The 16723-nt window shown below is 36.2% G+C and overlaps 1 protein-coding gene across 4 annotated transcripts; it reads left to right on the forward strand.

Moving 5' to 3' along the window:
- Nucleotides 1–5280: 5280 nt before the first annotated feature.
- On the forward strand, nucleotides 5281–16291 carry LOC128178903 (RNA-binding protein 24-A-like). Of its 4 annotated transcripts, none has more exons than XR_008243016.1 (5): nucleotides 5281–5665; nucleotides 6404–6527; nucleotides 9447–9498; nucleotides 9722–9820; nucleotides 13674–13813. XR_008243016.1 is itself a non-coding variant. In XM_052846311.1 (4 exons), exons 1-4 carry the CDS (start codon nucleotides 5492–5494, stop codon nucleotides 13990–13992), a joined length of 669 nt encoding a protein of 222 aa, XP_052702271.1. In that variant the 5' UTR covers nucleotides 5284–5491; the 3' UTR covers nucleotides 13993–16291. The 4 variants fall into 4 exon arrangements, 2 of the variants coding, with proteins under 2 accessions (XP_052702271.1, XP_052702280.1); XR_008243017.1 differs by having other exon boundaries at nucleotides 5283–5665; nucleotides 6404–6515; XM_052846311.1 differs by lacking the exon at nucleotides 9722–9820 and having other exon boundaries at nucleotides 5284–5665; nucleotides 13674–16291.
- Nucleotides 16292–16723: the final 432 nt, after the last annotated feature.

Genomic DNA, 16723 nt, shown 5'->3' on the forward strand with positions numbered 1-16723 from the left:
ATCTCTGAGGGTCAGTCTTGTTTGTATTTTTTAATCGTCGTTATTTCACGCAGAGGAAAAATGAATTTGCCTTAGTGGAATGTTACCTGTGTGGTAATGCTATGAAGGAGATAGGGTCGAGTCTTTAGAACGTTTTGATTCTTGGTCAAAAATATGTATAAAGATACAGGCTAATGTGAAACATATGTAACACCTCCCGAACGAAATGGTCATGACCCCGTTAGACTCGATGTGGTCAGCTCGGACAAATTTATAGGGAAAATGTCGGTGTAAATATATTCTGTAACTTTTCCCCCAACCTTTAGATACCGAAGCCATATTGAACAAGAAAACTTGTGTACACATATAATTTAGAATTTTGTCAGATAAACTTTAAATTCATTCTGTTATCTTTACATTTAGTTCACGAATTAAAGAAATGAATTTTAGTCCATTATTTCTTATATTTACTTTGCCAACCCTCTGACAACTCGGTTCAGAACTCGAACTTCAAAGGCGGTCAGCTGTTTGCCTATTGACTTGAACTCAGTAGGCTTTAAAAGGATATAATTATTCATTGGAAATATTTGTTTGTATGTGTGACCAGCGCAGACAAAACAAACGAATACAGGGGTTAGCAGGTTAACATAATGTAGAAATGTATATTCAGTGTAAGAAAAAATGCATTACAATTCTCTCTCTCTCTCTCTCTCTCTCTCTCTCCCAAAATGCTAGACGACAACCCATACCCCAACAAAGAATCCAGACCCTGACATAACAATTAGGTATCCTTTATTTCAAAGACGACTGCTGAACAGTCGATACGATCTGGTCTTTTGTTTTAACTATTTTTTTATGGGACATAGACACCTGAAGAGATGGTATCTGGGTAATTAGAGCCGTCTTTGCCAGTTGGAGATCCCGCTCGGGCTGGACGTGTTAAAACATAGGGACACACTTAATCTTAAGCCCGGGTCACAAGAACCAGAACATTTATCCTAATCTCAGACCAATAATCTGTTTTTACGTACGTAGCTCCCTTAAGTTTATAGGCAGCTTAAAATGTGAAATATAGTGCAAATCTTAATACGAAAAAAATATCCCCAACTTTCTCGATTAAGTATGAGATAAATTTCATTTCAATAACTAAACTTGCATGACAAGACTACGACTTTTAATAATCAATAAATTTTAATTTACTACATCACTTAGATTGCTTTTAGTGGATGTTGTGGCTTTCCTGAAACATTAAATGCTTTTTAATTTTCATATGCTGTTTACTTTCAATTTCATTGCATAATTATGTATTACATATTCAAGTTCTGAAGATTTAAATAAATCTCGATATCAAACATATAGAAAGCGTTTGGTCGGGGGTCTGTACGCGATCAATTTGTCGCTGTCATCCAGGTTTATAATGCAGTGCATATTACATAATTTAATGTTGTCAACAGACAGGTATAAAGTACCAAGCGGTTAACCAGGGGATCATACAAATTATACATTGTCACCATCAAGTTCTACATGTAGCTACCATTAAGAAAACCCAAGAATATCTTGTAGAAAGAGAGAAAGAAGAAACGACAGAAAGAATCTTAAGAGAAAAAGAATAAAAAAGGACGAACAAGAGAAAAAAAGAGAACAAAAGAATTCACAAAAATAATAAAAGGGAAGGTAAATTGACAGAAAAGGAGAAAGGATATTCTAAACACATAAACTGGTGGCCCCCTGATGATAGAGAAGACTGTACACACTGGGAATGGTCAACGCCACATGGCCCTGTCCCGGCCGTGTGATGTCCGGCTTATGACACAATCCATGGGTGGGTGTTTACGGATTAATTAATCCCCAGTATGAGAAAGGGAGGGGATGTAATTTGGTGATTGTTCGTTATAATTGAATAAAAGGATTGCAGCCCTGCTGTGTACCTTGATAAAACAAGTACCACACAGGCAACAGTAAAACTGGAGAGATATTGAAATCATACTACATCAAAGATATTACCCCCTGTAACAATGAACTCTACAGCGGGCAGCCACTAGTCTTCTATCAGAATATAGACTACCAGTGTCTTGGTCACAATGTGAACTTAACAAAGACCCTAAAGATCGTGGGTAGGGCGCTGAGCTGATGTGCTCATCTCTGTACTTTTATCATTAAAACGTCAGATTGTACGAAAGAGTATTCAAATGTGCTCTTGCACTTTATTCATAATGATCAAGTATAAGAAAAGATACGTGAAAAATTGAGCATGAATTTATTAAGTCCCCTCTTAGTAACAAGCCCATCCTATATATGAACCCCAAGGTAAATGCACAGAAATACAATATGCAGACGATGGCCCATTTTCTGTCAAAAGAGTATATTGTACAGCTTTATTGGACGATTAAAATAAGAATTAAAATAATTAACAGAAAAAATAACTAGTAGTAAAGAAATCAATATGACAAAAGTCGTTATTATGCCTTTTTGTGCTTCATGGTGCTAATATGCTAATTACAAATCGACGACCGGCTTCTGACAACTGGTGAAATAAACGAGTCCTGGACAGCTGTATTTGTTTTCTTAGGGGTGAGAAAACTCACCGCTGTTACAACGAAATTTCTTACAGTTTATTTCCGATTCTTCTTGGCCCTGTATCCTGCTATGGCATTGTCAAATTTTATTGTGACTTTTCTAAAGTTCTTGTTGGTTTTTCAGACAAAATAAAAAGAACTGTATCGAACGCGCACCTATATACAGGCAAAACATTGTTCTGCCCTTGCAACGTGTATAACTAGCTGCATTTAGAATTAAAAAGAGCTTTTTACGAGAAAATTTCCAAAGTAAACACATTAACAATAGTTGATTCATATACACAGTTAAACTATGGTCTTTATAATTTTTTCGAAACTAGGGCACAGACAATTTGAGGGGAGAACTACTGGAAAAAGAATAAAGGCAGTTGTGGAAGAGACGTTCGCGTCAAGATTCCCACGAATAATAAATCATACGCATGTTTAATAACTTTTATGTATCTTATCAATTATCTTTAGAAGCAACCAGTTTTGTATTTCCTTTGTCTTATTTCTAGTCTATGCATCTATAGCTAAGTATCAGATTTATTTTGGAGAGTTTATCCCTTTCAGTTTCTATGCCCTACCCTGCCATTTTCCTCCACAAATCACGTTATAAATCAGCGATACACGTTTTCCCTATCCTGACACTACAGAATGGTTCCAATCTGGACAATGTTCTGTAATCGGTACACCCAGTTTTTTCTGATAAACTCAAAAACCCAAGAAGCCCCTATTACCTAACATTCGCCCCTTGATTTGTTTTCCAAATGCTGGTGAACCACGTCCATATTTAATGCTTCATTTTCAACGGATTTTATATCAAAAGCTGCACCGAAAATACTTGGTATTTTACTTACATATCAGCTTTTGAAGTCCTTCAAGTTTAAGTCTTTTCATATAAAATTACTTTAACCTTGAGGAAATTGATATCCTTTGAGTTTTGCTAGTTAGGGTTTGAAAAGAGTTGTCATATCATAACGGAGTCATACCTTAAGAAGCAGAGAGTTTTATCTTCTTTACTTGTGAATATAAGGATAGGACATAAATTTATCTATATAATTGGATGACACGGCCTTGGATTTAGTGTTTATGAGAGTCTGTGTATTCGTATTCCGTACGAAGTTGTTTGTCAGGTTTGCATCATCAGTAACTGATAACATATGCAGTTTTCTGTTTTCGAAGGCGAGGTTTGTCAGTACTGTGTTCAAGCCGAGGACACTAAGAATGTGATAAAAATAAAAGTCAGACAACAAACTGCAAACTCACACCACACCAAACGATGTAAAAATGAAAAGTAAGCGCCAAAACCCGTACAAGTTCCCTCAAAAATCCGATTCGGATCTGAAGGAGCAATAGGGTTAATATTTTCGTATTTATTTTGCTTCGGGGAGTTTTGTGGAAGGAAGCAAAGTAGAGTGGGGGAGGGAAGGGTGTGTTTGTTCTTGTGGTAGTCGTCTTTAGATAGATCTCCCGGAGCACTCCAATAAAAAAACACACACACAAAAAGAGAAAAAGCACACACAAATCTAATGAGTAAATATTTTATTTCAAACAAAACAGCAGCATCCCGAAGATTTTTTTTTGTTCTGTGGTCCGATCAGATATAGCGGCTACTAGGGAACGAGAGAAGAATTTTTGACAGAAGTAATTCATTTTTTTTTTTAAGAAAAGGGCACAATTTTTCTATTTTCTAAGAGAAATGTTAGTATATGAATAAAAAAATATAATAAACAACTGGCACAGCAAATCTAGGCCAAATTCAAACCACACAATGCCGCCTACCTTACATTTTTCCTCATGTAAAAGTAAGTCCAAAAAAGAAAGGGAGCAAAGTAACACAGATTGCGAATCTGATGCGTGCCATCAGGGGGACCCCTAACGAATCTGAAGATGCAACATAACTTTTTGTCGTAAGGTATCGAATCGGAACACTGATTTCGACTTGAACTGACTTTGGAACTTCGTCCTCATTCGTCCACGAAGCTAATCAAAACCCTTTGTTACCGTTGCTACAACAACGGGGCCATTTCTATCTCCCGCGTAGAAGAGGTTACTTCATCTGTCAGTTATGCAAATTAGTTTTTATTGCGACGACATTAAATGGATAATCAGTATTATTACTCGGATTAGAGCAGGATTTGTCCCTTTAAACAGCTTACTGCGGTAACAAAGACTTACTTAGTCAGAGATATGGTCTTTAAATCCTGTGATGGTGTGCTTTGAAATTCCGTGATTTCATGCTATAAACTGTTCGAGATCGATCGGTAGTAGACAGAAATAAACAGATTTAAACATATGTAAAATGACAGTTCAGAAGGCTGGACAAACGCCAAAGATTTATAAAAAAAAAAAAAGAATTATCCCGTCCAAAGAGACACGACCACGAGGTAAAAACAAGAATAGCCAAGAAAATGAAGCCCGGATAACTCTACAATAATAAATCCTGTCCTCGTCTGATAAAAAGCAGTTGTGTGCATCATTTCTTACATTCATTAGCTATCGAAATCTAAATAAAACATTAGCTTGATCGGTAATATCAAAATTACAAACTACCCTGTGCAATCTGGCATAACGTGATCAGATAAGACACGCTAACGGGCGAGGGGCGCAGGGGGAGGTCGGAAGGCGTCGATGGGGGCGGAGCTAACGGTTCTTTCACGTGGCTCATTAAACCATGCATGTGGGCGGAGCTTACTGCTTTCTTTATTCTAAACACATTGCAAAAGATATAGTTCCACACAGAAGTACGAGAGTGCCAAATATACAGATCTGCTGTTACTGCTGCACACTATTGATATTTCACCTCTAGTCCGTGTGTGCCGTAGTCTTTTTTAGACATTTGCAGGCTGAAGTTGTTACTTGTGGAATTCCCCTGCACGTGTTTGTGTGTGATTTTCTTAGGGCTTCTTTAATTTATTCTTTTGCTGATTCTTTCCTTTAAACATCCCATCGAGATGGCCAACACAATTACTCAGAAGGACACAACATTTACTAAAATCTTTGTTGGGGGACTACCTTACCATACCACTGACAAATCGCTACGAGAATTCTTTGACAAGTTTGGAGAAATCGAGGAAGCTGTTGTCATCACAGACAGACAGACCGGCAAAAGCCGTGGCTATGGATTTGTAAGTATATATTTTTTCACATTTGTCACGGCATGTGCTTGTTCAATTGACATTTCATTGCTACCTATATGTTATTCTTTTACCTTCTATTTATTTGACTTCTGAAAGATAAGGTCTTAAAAAATTGGGTGTTATCAAATTGTTTATCTCTCCCTATCGGCTGCTATCGCGTGTATTCCCTCTCCATTCAATTCATCATCTTGTTAACTCGGCCTTGGGATTTTTTATTTACTCTCCCTCATTCTTCGGGCATTCGATTCTTGAGCACAGAAACTCTCAGTCCACTATACAGCCGTACATTTTGTAATAAAGTAAACACAAATCCTCACAATTTCTCGTTTCGTTTTAAATGGCCTTAGATGGGCTTTTTGTAATATTTTCAACTATCAGACCATAAGTATACAGTAGGGTCTGATTGAGCGAAACTTGATTACAGAGCCCATGCACTGATTGCTCCAACCAGAAACGCGGGTTAACGTCTAATCACCGTATAGGTTTTCTTGTCAATTTATTAATTTAAATGCCTGGCTCTTTGTGATAAAAGTCTTTCAAGAAAAAATGCGTGGCCTTACACAAATAAATCTATTGGCAAAATTACTAAGACCCGTCTGTTTCTCTCTCGTCTATTCTTCAGTAACCACGATTGTGTTGTGTAGCTTTTACCAAAGGAATTGATTTTATATATTTGTTGTCTGTGAGGTCTGAGAATACATATGTAATGTTTGATGCTTTTTGCAGGTAACAATGGCCAATAGAGAGGCAGCAGAAAGAGCATGCAAAGATCCTAACCCCATCATTGACGGCAGGAAAGCCAACGTGAACTTGGCCTACCTAGGGGCTAAACCAAGAGGTATTCAGTCAGGTACAATATCCGGTACCGATCTCTGCAACGATTTTCAAAGTAAATGCTGGCATCAGAGACCAAGATTTGAAATCAATGGTCGCCATTTTAAAAACTAGTTCTAACTTACTTCTCCATAATGAATAGTCACTCTTGGACTTTGCTCCTCTCCATGGTCTGTGTTCCGAAGCACTTAATTTGAAAATCGTTGTAAAGCACTGTGTATTTTGCTGCCCTGCACTGATGCATTTGAGTATGTTGTCAATCGAAGAGGCGCCTCCATATCAGATTTGACCTTGTGACGTAACATGAATATCTTTTTTAATTTATTACTTGTAAATCGATTAGGGGTTTTAAATAATTCATCGTTTTCTTTCGGGGAACGGTTCGTAAAGGTGAGCTGCAAAGTTTTCGTTTTTTGATGAACAGTTACTCAATAAATCTTTATTCCTTACTTCAATATTAGTTCCCAACATATCATATGCTCTGTGGTTTACCAGCAGACCTCATAAAATAATCAAATCCTAGGATTATACGCATAGTTTCCTGTTATAGATTTCATTGTTGTGAAAATGGATTTTAATTCCACATTTATGCAAGTCTCAGTCAATACATCAAAACTAAACAAACACAGCCAAGTTTGAATCGTTTTCTTAAAAGCATTGGTTTGTTAAATGGCCGACATTTTATTAATATTAATTTCATAGAGCACAATGGCATCTTTTGGAGTTTCTTTGTTCATTTGACTTGTCACTCAAACTCGTGGAAATATGTCAAACACAAACAATAGCTGTTTTTTAGAGATACCATATATGAATGTGTACAACAATACATATTGTTGCATGCTCGAACACGTCTAATTGCTAAGTTTGATTTTAATCGCATAATTTCCTCCCAAATATCAAGTTCTTACAATTTACTGAAACCAGTTTCAAATCGAGCAAACATAATTTGTTTAATAAATGTATAACCCCAGTATTTTTCTTAAAGTTGATAGAAAATTATCAGTGCAGAAAAGGGGGTCACAATTCCGCTGTTAAACAAAGCTAAGCAAGAACAATACACGAAAATGCCGTGAAGGTATTACTGGTATACTGCTGTCATAATGGAATTATTGTGTTAAACTCATTAACTATCGGACACTCTTACAGAGAAAACAAAACAAACACCCCTCGATAGGGACCGTGGACACTCCGCCGAACCGTGACCAGTAGAAAGTTCACACGTCATTACACGTGCGAGCACATGTCACTCAGAGATTCCAAATATACACAGCGTGCAGTGGCAATTTCCTGTTAATTGGTAGTACTCATGAAGTAACATGTCCTAATTAGAGTGATATTTCTACTAATTATTAGCACCACATGTAATGTACTAATCAAGTCCCAAAGTGAGACCATCAGACAAACGCCTAAATAATTGTATTTTATTGCAAGATCTCAGCAACTCAGACTAAAAACGTAAATATTACTCGTGGGGCTTTCTTTTATGATCTGTGAAGTTTAACAAAAATTAATAATTGAAGTATTTGTCCCTTTTTATCTTTTGATTAGTAATTCATCAAAGCGGTAAAACTTAGTAGAGCAAACAGAGAGAACACTCAACACTATAGGGGAGTGTTCATTGGAAGTAAACGAAATTGAAAACGAAGGGGAGAGGCGGTTGTCTGGGGTTTCCCCTCGGTCAGTGATTAGAACAACTTTCCGTCCTGCTGTCTGACAGTAGAAGTATGACGACACAAAATGTCATGGCCTAACTATGAGACTGGAGATAGAGAGACAAAATTCATTTCTATCTTTTATTCACTACACCATCTCTCCAAAATCCAAGCAGGCACTTGGGTAGTTGTAGATGTAGTCTAGTGGCTACTAGGTAGAAATGTTTTGTTAAAATCTATTACGGGATAAAGTGTGTGATGTAGTGGTTTATTAAATATCTTAATCCTGTCTCTAATCCCCGATTTAAACTCTAATCCACAAATCCCCCTTTAATATAGCACAAATGTCATTTAATACATTGCACTCCAAAGTTCGTTTGAATTAAAACAAAACTGGAATACTTTAACGTTGTTGCTCTGACGATAATAAATACGTAGATACTGCAGAAAATGTGCACAGTTTGTGCATGAAAGTTAATAAAAATTTCATGAAGGACAAAGATGAAAACAGGTGAACCTGTTGAAGAAGAACAACGCACCTGTGAGGGAATACTCTTATCTTCGAAAATTTTATTGCATTTATTTAATCAAACAAGAAAACAATTACCAAATTCTTTCACCACATTTTTTGCACGTTAGCGTATTATTGGCAGATATTAGACACGATCGGTTCCATATCTCGGGAGGCCATGTTGTAGCTCACGAGATCTCGTTTCGAGAGATCTTCAGAACCTCGTAAAATTTGTTTTCAATTAGATAACAAAAAATATATATTAATAAATCTTTGAGTTTGAAGCCTTCCACAACACACAAAAATCCACGAACGACACGTAGAAGCGGATAGATAGTTGTCAACAAGAGAACGTTACAATCTTCTTTTCTTTCCCTCATATTTTTGTTCATCCTGGAAAGAATTTTTGGACACCCCTTTCTTTTCATCTATACCATTGCGATGGCGTGTTATTATACAAACACATCAAAACAAAAAGAGAGTGATTTATTAACAAATAGCCCCATCTTCTCTCACCTCGCTACAAACGGAAGCCTGTCCTAGTTCCAAGATATTTGTTTACTTTTCTAATGAGATTTGTCTGCTTGCAACCTGTATTCCAAGAAAGTGACTCGTTGCTACTCCAAAAACACCGTGTATTCTTGGATCCCTATTGGCCAATGTTATTACGTACATTTATATATGTACTGCAAAACTAAATTTCAAGTTCCTTCTTTGCATTCGCTGTCATTTATTTCTCAGGCTATTGACACCTATTCTTCATTGTTTCTAGGTATTCCTCTAGCCATAAAAGGTGTACCAGGTCTCCTGCCAGGCCAATTTGGGTAAGTTTTTGTCTCCACTAAGTACCACATAAATCAAGCGATAAAATTATTAGTAATGTAAGGTGAAGCATTCAAAATTGAACGAGTCTTGAAGGTGTTTTGTTCACAAATGAAGTTGCATAGTTCTGTTCATTTCATCTAGTGACTTGTCAAGAGACTTTTACAAATTGTATGCAAGTCAAGATTCATAATCCTCAATCCATTCATGTTTTACCAATTTTAGAGGATAGCCGATTTTGTTACCATGAGGCGAAGTCTTTCTGGTCTATATCAAGAGATGCTGTTACAATGCATCCCAAAATTATGGAAGCTTAGGATATTGGTGATTAAATTTTGGCAGTGTTTTTACCGTTTGAAGTGTATTTTTTGGTCATTTGTTTATTTCTTTACAAACTTTCGTTCTTTTTTTTTTTTTTGCTTGACAATACGTGTGATTCCTCTTGTTTCCAAGACAATGTGATATGAGCAGTCCAATCAGAGCACCTGTAATCAAATTGTGATTACGTGATCACTTACATCCGGGTTTCAGGTGTGCTGAAAAGGACAATGTTTAGAGTCTGCTCTGACTTTTTGTGTGCAAATCGATCATGTCACACCACACTCAAATTGACTTGATTTTGTTTATTTTTTCCCGTGTGGTGTTTTTGCCAATGGTCAGTGAGTGACGTGGGGTTTTTTGCACTGATGAAATACTTTTTTTGAACAGTACCAAAATCATTACTTTTTAACATAACTGTAGCATACGTATCGCCCCCTGTATAATAATACTAACACTGGTGAATTGTATTTCTTAATTTTTCAAAGTATTGAACACATGTCGTAGAGTTCTCTAATGAACATTTTCACCTTTTTCGTTTAGACTTTTCACATTTCTTTAAAATTTATATTAACAAACGGTAACAAACATGAAAGGGGATTTGGGAAAATGAGGTTTAAAAGGCACCTCAAACAACTACTGGAAATCAGCAGGGTCCTGCGTTTGGTTTTTGGATTAGAAATTTACTTCAGTAGCGTTTTTGCGTTATATTCAGCTTTGGTTTTGTCATATTTTATAACGCTTACTGTTTATATTTGGGTGCGAATGGGTATAACGTATGTGTAAAGAAAAGGCAGAGAAAGACCATTGCTCGAAACGCTATTTGAAAAACTCTCCTTTCCAAGTTCGACGAAAATGCTAGACGACTTTGAGTACCGATAACACATTTTTATCTCGATCATAAAACATTTCATTGAATGGTCAAACCTGCATTAAATCTGACTTGATGTCAGTATGCTTTGTGAACGAAAATAAATAAATGACTACCACCTGAATTGGGGGAGAGTGGCCTTTTCAAAAGATAAACTTTATCAATGGTTTTAAACATTTCATCCGAGCTACGATTTCAAAATGCCAAAACTCTCAGATTAATTTTCAAGTGGCGGCGAAAGTTCTTGAAAGTATATAACAAATAATTTCCGCCCAAAAAAGCAAAGGATACATTTTTTCTAACCCGTTCTAAAACGAATTTCTTTAATGATTACTTCAGCGATCGATGCATAGATTTTTTTTCAGGAAGAAACCGATCGCTTCTTCGAGCAGACAAAAAACTTAAACAACATCTGTTTTTAAAGTGTGAAAATCAGAGCCATAAAATGATTAAGCCCCTATGGAAAATTTTAAAAACATATGTCGTAGCATGTGAAGTATTTAGTCGGAATGGGGGTGAGAAGTAAACACGGCGTCACAGACAGGCTGTCCCTCGGCCTTCTGTTACGGTTGGAATTAAACATCCTGCTAGTCTTTTATAAACAAGATACGCATTTTTTAAACGCCTCCACTTCATATAATAAATGTAACACTTGATAAAATCACCGAGAAAAAATATCCAAGCGAGTACCTGGTGGTAATTGAACATACGATTCGACGATGTTCTGGATTATTTCGATTATTTTATTATGAACAATGTAACCCAATTTCTGGTAACGGTGATCATTATGGCAAGAGCTTCGTGTAGTATTTATCGTACCGTACCCTCAGTGTCTGGTCGTTAGTTGCATTCTCGGGGGGATTAATCAGATGTCCAAACAATTAACAATGAAAATATTTACATTTCATCTAACGAGTAACAGATTTAGTGTGTTGGTCCAAAGGGAGGTCCAGCCAAAACACGTTCAATACCGTCAGGAAATGAATGTTAATCACACCCTATTCATCGAAATTCATATGAAAAAAAAGTTCAGTAGTTCTGAAAACGCCCTCAAAATTAAGGCCCATTTTTTCCTAGCACCACCTGTTTCGATTTGAATATACACGTTACGTAAGAAAGGGATGACACTAGGACTATCGAGGAATGAAAACAACACTAGATTTCCTTGGCTTCATGGCGAGTTTAATAAAAGGATAAATCATTCCAGCAGTGAGCAATAAGGATAAGTAAATAATAAGACAGGGGATGAAAACAACTCATCACAGGTGAAGTAATTTTGTTTTGATTTCAACGTAAACACTAGTATTCACACCTGATCTGGCCGAAATAGAAGACGGTATTTAAAAATTTCCGTAATTTTTTCCCCGAACAAATAAATTTGGGTCAACAACAAAAAATGAGTCAGTCGTCAAAGATTTCTCATTATTTTGTAAGCTGAAACCATCTCTTTTTTTTTAAAGCAAAGCAACAGTAGATTCTGTAAATATTAATCTTTGTTTCCAAAATTCTTAAAAGAGTTCCGTTATATTCCTACCATATTTAAGACATGGATCTTCGGACTGTAAATTCTAACATATATTTGTGTGTTTGGGAACACTTTTGTATCACGAGAATAGGAAGAAATCTCAGATAGTGGTTTTCCCCTGAGTTTTAATTAAATCAGTGATTGTGCTATATCTAGTTTTCGTGCCTTCACTGCATTTGAAATTTTATGCCTGCTTATTTTTCATACATTGACTGCCGCGAATCACAGGTTATCAACTGCTTTCTCAGAGAGTATTTTTTTTTCGAGAATCTAGGAATAGGGATTATAATTGGATTATTTTCTTTTACACATGGTTCAACTTCGATCGAATTCTCCGGAGGTGACCCGGTACCTTTGTGTATTTCAAACTTAGTGGCGGATCTTGTAGTGTGCTGATCCTGTTCAAATGGCTTGTCTGTGTGTACCTTATACGTCATACGCACCAACAGTTTACTTGTTTAGATGATCTAGGACTTTGGGCTTAAAACAGTTATGAGTAGTATCCTTTATATTTGAAAGTACAAATTTGATAGCCGTCTCTGAACAAATAATGGGTGCCTTTGCATTTTTCCAGTAATCTTTCAAACTTTCAAAGAAAAGTAAAACGTTTCTTTGTTCAAATCTTATTTCTGCGTTTGTACTGTGGAGAAATGGCGACAGTGTATTTTATTTGATGTGTGTATATATCGAACATTTACAGGATTAATAAACGACAAGTTCTAAATCTCCCAACTGATAAATGACGCGATATTGATTGAACATTCCTCTGCTGGGAAGAGAGTAACGAATGGACTTGTGGAAGACAATTTCGTGAATCCTCTATTTAGTCCAAGAATTATTCTTAGATGAAAATTTGTCCCATATTAGATGGCAATAAACTTCAATTGATATTTGTTTATGTCTGGCAACAAAACCGTACATACAATATTGAAAATAAAATAAAACCAGACCAGTTTCAATGCGTTTTAAAAAGTTTCTACTTGAGAATATGGATTGAACTCCTTTTATTAGACCGAGTCCGTTTGGGGTCAAAACAAAGCTTTTCCCTGACACGATATCAATAATGTCAGTAAACCATGTCTTAGCTTTCTTTGTAATTTCGCAAGGCGAAAACTTGGTTTTAAACATAGAACACAATTTTTTTAACTGAACACAGAAAGTGGTCGCGAAAATAGTTTCGGGTGTGCAAATACGAAAAGAAGTGATTTAAATAGAGTCATAACTCCGCCGTTTCAGACAGCTTTGTGACAAATTCTATTTGCCAACACACTTCAATTGTATATAGACTCAATCTGCATAATGGTTATCAATGATCAAGTATTCCCGTTTCATGTTTTACTCAAAAGCTTCTCCTTCTGCTGATCATAATTCACATGGATCATAAGTTACGCTGAGTATTTTGTGATGTAATTTCATCATACTGATAAGACTCGGTGTTGACAGTTATTTCTTTTTCGTTACAGGTTCCCTCAGTATTTATACCCGTCCACTGCTTACGTCGCAGCGCCCTCTACCGCCAGTATGCTCACCACAGCAGTGCCACATTCGCCACTCTCACCTACCGCAGCGGCCACAACAGGACAGTTGCTTGACTATTCCACCGCATACGCGTCTCAGTTTGGAGCATACGAGGCTGCATATCCATACGCCTCTAGCGCAACTGGTTTGATTACACCCACTGCCGCCGGATATACTTACGCTGCCATCCCCCAGCCTGCACTCGTAGCTGGCGGAAGTGCGATACATTATCAGCCCCAACAAATACAGGAGAGGATGCAATGATGGTAATAGGAGAACACTAGCAGTATTCACGCCGAATTCAAAGTATTTCAACAGAAACTATTGACCAAACGTCCGTCCTGAGAGCAGAACGGAAAAAAACCGTTAACCATCTTTTGGATATCAATTTTTTAAAAGGCATTTTATATACATCGATACGTTTTTCTTTAACTGTAATATTTTTTATCACGAATTCGGTAGAGAAATATTAGCATGATCTCTATGCAAGATGAAGGACTGATTTGGACGAAAGAGTATTTCAAGCTTTTTTTATAATGTGAGATGAGAGAGTAATTATGAGGGAGAGAGAAAAATCGTATTTATGGCCTATGTATTGTTTAGTGTGAGTGAGTTGGAAGGATATGTGCTTGATAAGCTTACACTATTAAGCGTCCCAAGTACAGTTCAAAATCATAATTTATATTGATATCATATATTATTTGTATCAAAGTATTTATAATATTGTTGTTGACATAAAACTGTTTCAAATTTGTGGATCACGTGGTGTCTCCGTCCAGTTAGCTCAACCTTGCCATCACATTTTTTATTGTAGAGGTCATAAGGTCATGACAAGCAGACGACATCGGTCACATGAAATGTGAACATTAGTTGCAGAACTATATTACGTAGTAGATTTCATGACATCATTCACTTAAATTGCTAGGGCGGAGACCACGGTTGTAAAAGGATGATACTTGTAACAACTACTTGTTATAATTGTGTAAAATCGTTATCCCTTGAAAACTTAATATTCGATATTTATAAAATATCATTGTTGTCACTGTACACTGTACATATCATCGTAATGTTATATATTAGGTAGATGTTAGACTAGTCTTGTTGTTAATCTAGAGGCAACCGTAGTTAACACACTATGCAAGTAGGAAGGGTGACCCATTGATACACTATAAGAATCGATGGTATATAATTATGCTACTTTGATATTATTTGTATTACCTAATTGTCTTTCTTTATTTGGTAGTATCAACAGAAAGTGCAAATAATCGACTATCGAATCACGTAGCATGCGCGCCGTCCGTTGCATTTTAAACATATTCCAACGAAAGAGGCTGAAGTGCCTTTTAGTCCCACCACATGTAAAAGAAAAGATGTATAATCAAAATTGAAAAAAAATATCTATAGAACTCGAAATCCACCGCTGTTTCATATAATAGATAGGAATAGATGACGTCACCTGTCATTAGTTTGCAAGATTACGTATGAATGTGTGTGTACTTGGTCAAGGCTTCATGTATAGTTTGCTTGTGATTCAGATAAGGACTCAAGGTGGCGCTGAGTACATGTGTATGCCTCATGTTAACCAGACACCCTTAAAAGTTCCTCGTCCATCCCAAGAGGTTGCCATGGCGATACGAATCGAATTTTTTCATACTTTCTTGTCCACAAAGGCATTTTTCATTACTTTTAAGATGTTTTCGTTTTTTATCTTCTTTTTGGTTATTTTTGCATCTAGACCAATTCTTACTATTCTCCTAACCAGACAAAAATGGTCAATCTAGTCAGATTTTCGGATTTGTGATTTGATCACCATGGCAACTCATTGCATATTGTGTTCTGATACGGAAAACATTTTGTACACCCGAAAGTATTATAGATTTGAAAACGAGGTTAAACGAATTACGACGGTTATGAGGGGTTTTTTTCTACGATTTTCGTTTTCTTGTTTGTGAAGAAAATGCATTCCATTTCTTAAAAATGTAATTTTGGTCCAACGTCTTAATTCAGTTCACACAAATGGCTTGACTATCAAGAAGTTAGAGAAAGTTTAACCTCGTTTTCATTTAAATGGTTGGTAATGTTTAAAACCAACCGATGCCTCATTTTTGTACGACTCTTGTTGGTATATATATTATATACAAATATTTATTGCTGTTACGCTTTCAGAGAAAGACAAGATGTGTATAAAGAAAGCAGGGGCGTATAACTATTGTTATATTTTATTTATTTTACCCAACCATTATAATCAAAATAATGGTTGGGACTTTTTATATTGATGTATTATCATTATGAATGTATTTAACAATCATCGATGTCATATCTTAGAGCATTAACTTAAACAATTAACTTAAGAAACTGTAGTATAGTATAATATTGTCTATGGTAGAAACTATGAATACAATGGACTACAATGCCACATCGTATAACAGTGTCAATGTGTAATGCGGTTCAACATCCGCGAGAATAGCATAATCCAATGTTAAATAAAACAGACCATTTACTATGTTGACATTTACTTATGTTACAATCATGAAAACAAATAAAAAAAGGAAATATTATGAAACAGTAGTCCTTTTCTTCTTTTCCATGCAGTATCAGTGTCACCCAGTGGACCTTTTTAGTTTGGAAAACTAGGTCACCAAAAGTAACTGAATGGTCTCAAGTAGTGAGGTTCTTTCTCTCCCCCAAAACCTCGAATCATTCTATAAAATTGCGTATTAGATGAACTTTGGGGGCCTATTTGCATTTACGATGTTCGTCACCTCTTTTAAGAATAACAATATAGCGAGATATAGATTTCAACTTGTGTCAATAAGAAACATTGGTGTGTTTGTTCAGCAGAGAAGTAGTGACACCGTGTTTGCACAAGATGGTAAAACATGCACTCGATGACTAATGACAGCAATCTAGGTATAGATGATAGTATTCACCGGGCCCATCTTTCACGAGAAATGCCTTCATTAAATGGATAATAAACATTTTTGTCTAAAGAAAT

This window comes from Crassostrea angulata, chromosome 1 (assembly GCF_025612915.1).
Source record: "Crassostrea angulata isolate pt1a10 chromosome 1, ASM2561291v2, whole genome shotgun sequence".
Classification (NCBI taxonomy): domain Eukaryota; kingdom Metazoa; phylum Mollusca; class Bivalvia; order Ostreida; family Ostreidae; genus Magallana; species Magallana angulata.

Excerpts from the sequence above, each read along its gene's own strand:
- LOC128178903 (XM_052846311.1), top strand. The coding sequence starts at position 5,492 with ATGGCCAACACAATTACTCAGAAGGACACAACATTTACTAAAATCTTT. Across the intron at positions 6,528-9,446 it reads ACCAAGAGGTATTCAGTCAG|GTATTCCTCTAGCCATAAAA; the intron begins GTACAATATCCG and ends CATTGTTTCTAG. Across the intron at positions 9,499-13,673 it reads CTCCTGCCAGGCCAATTTGG|GTTCCCTCAGTATTTATACC; the intron begins GTAAGTTTTTGT and ends TTTTCGTTACAG.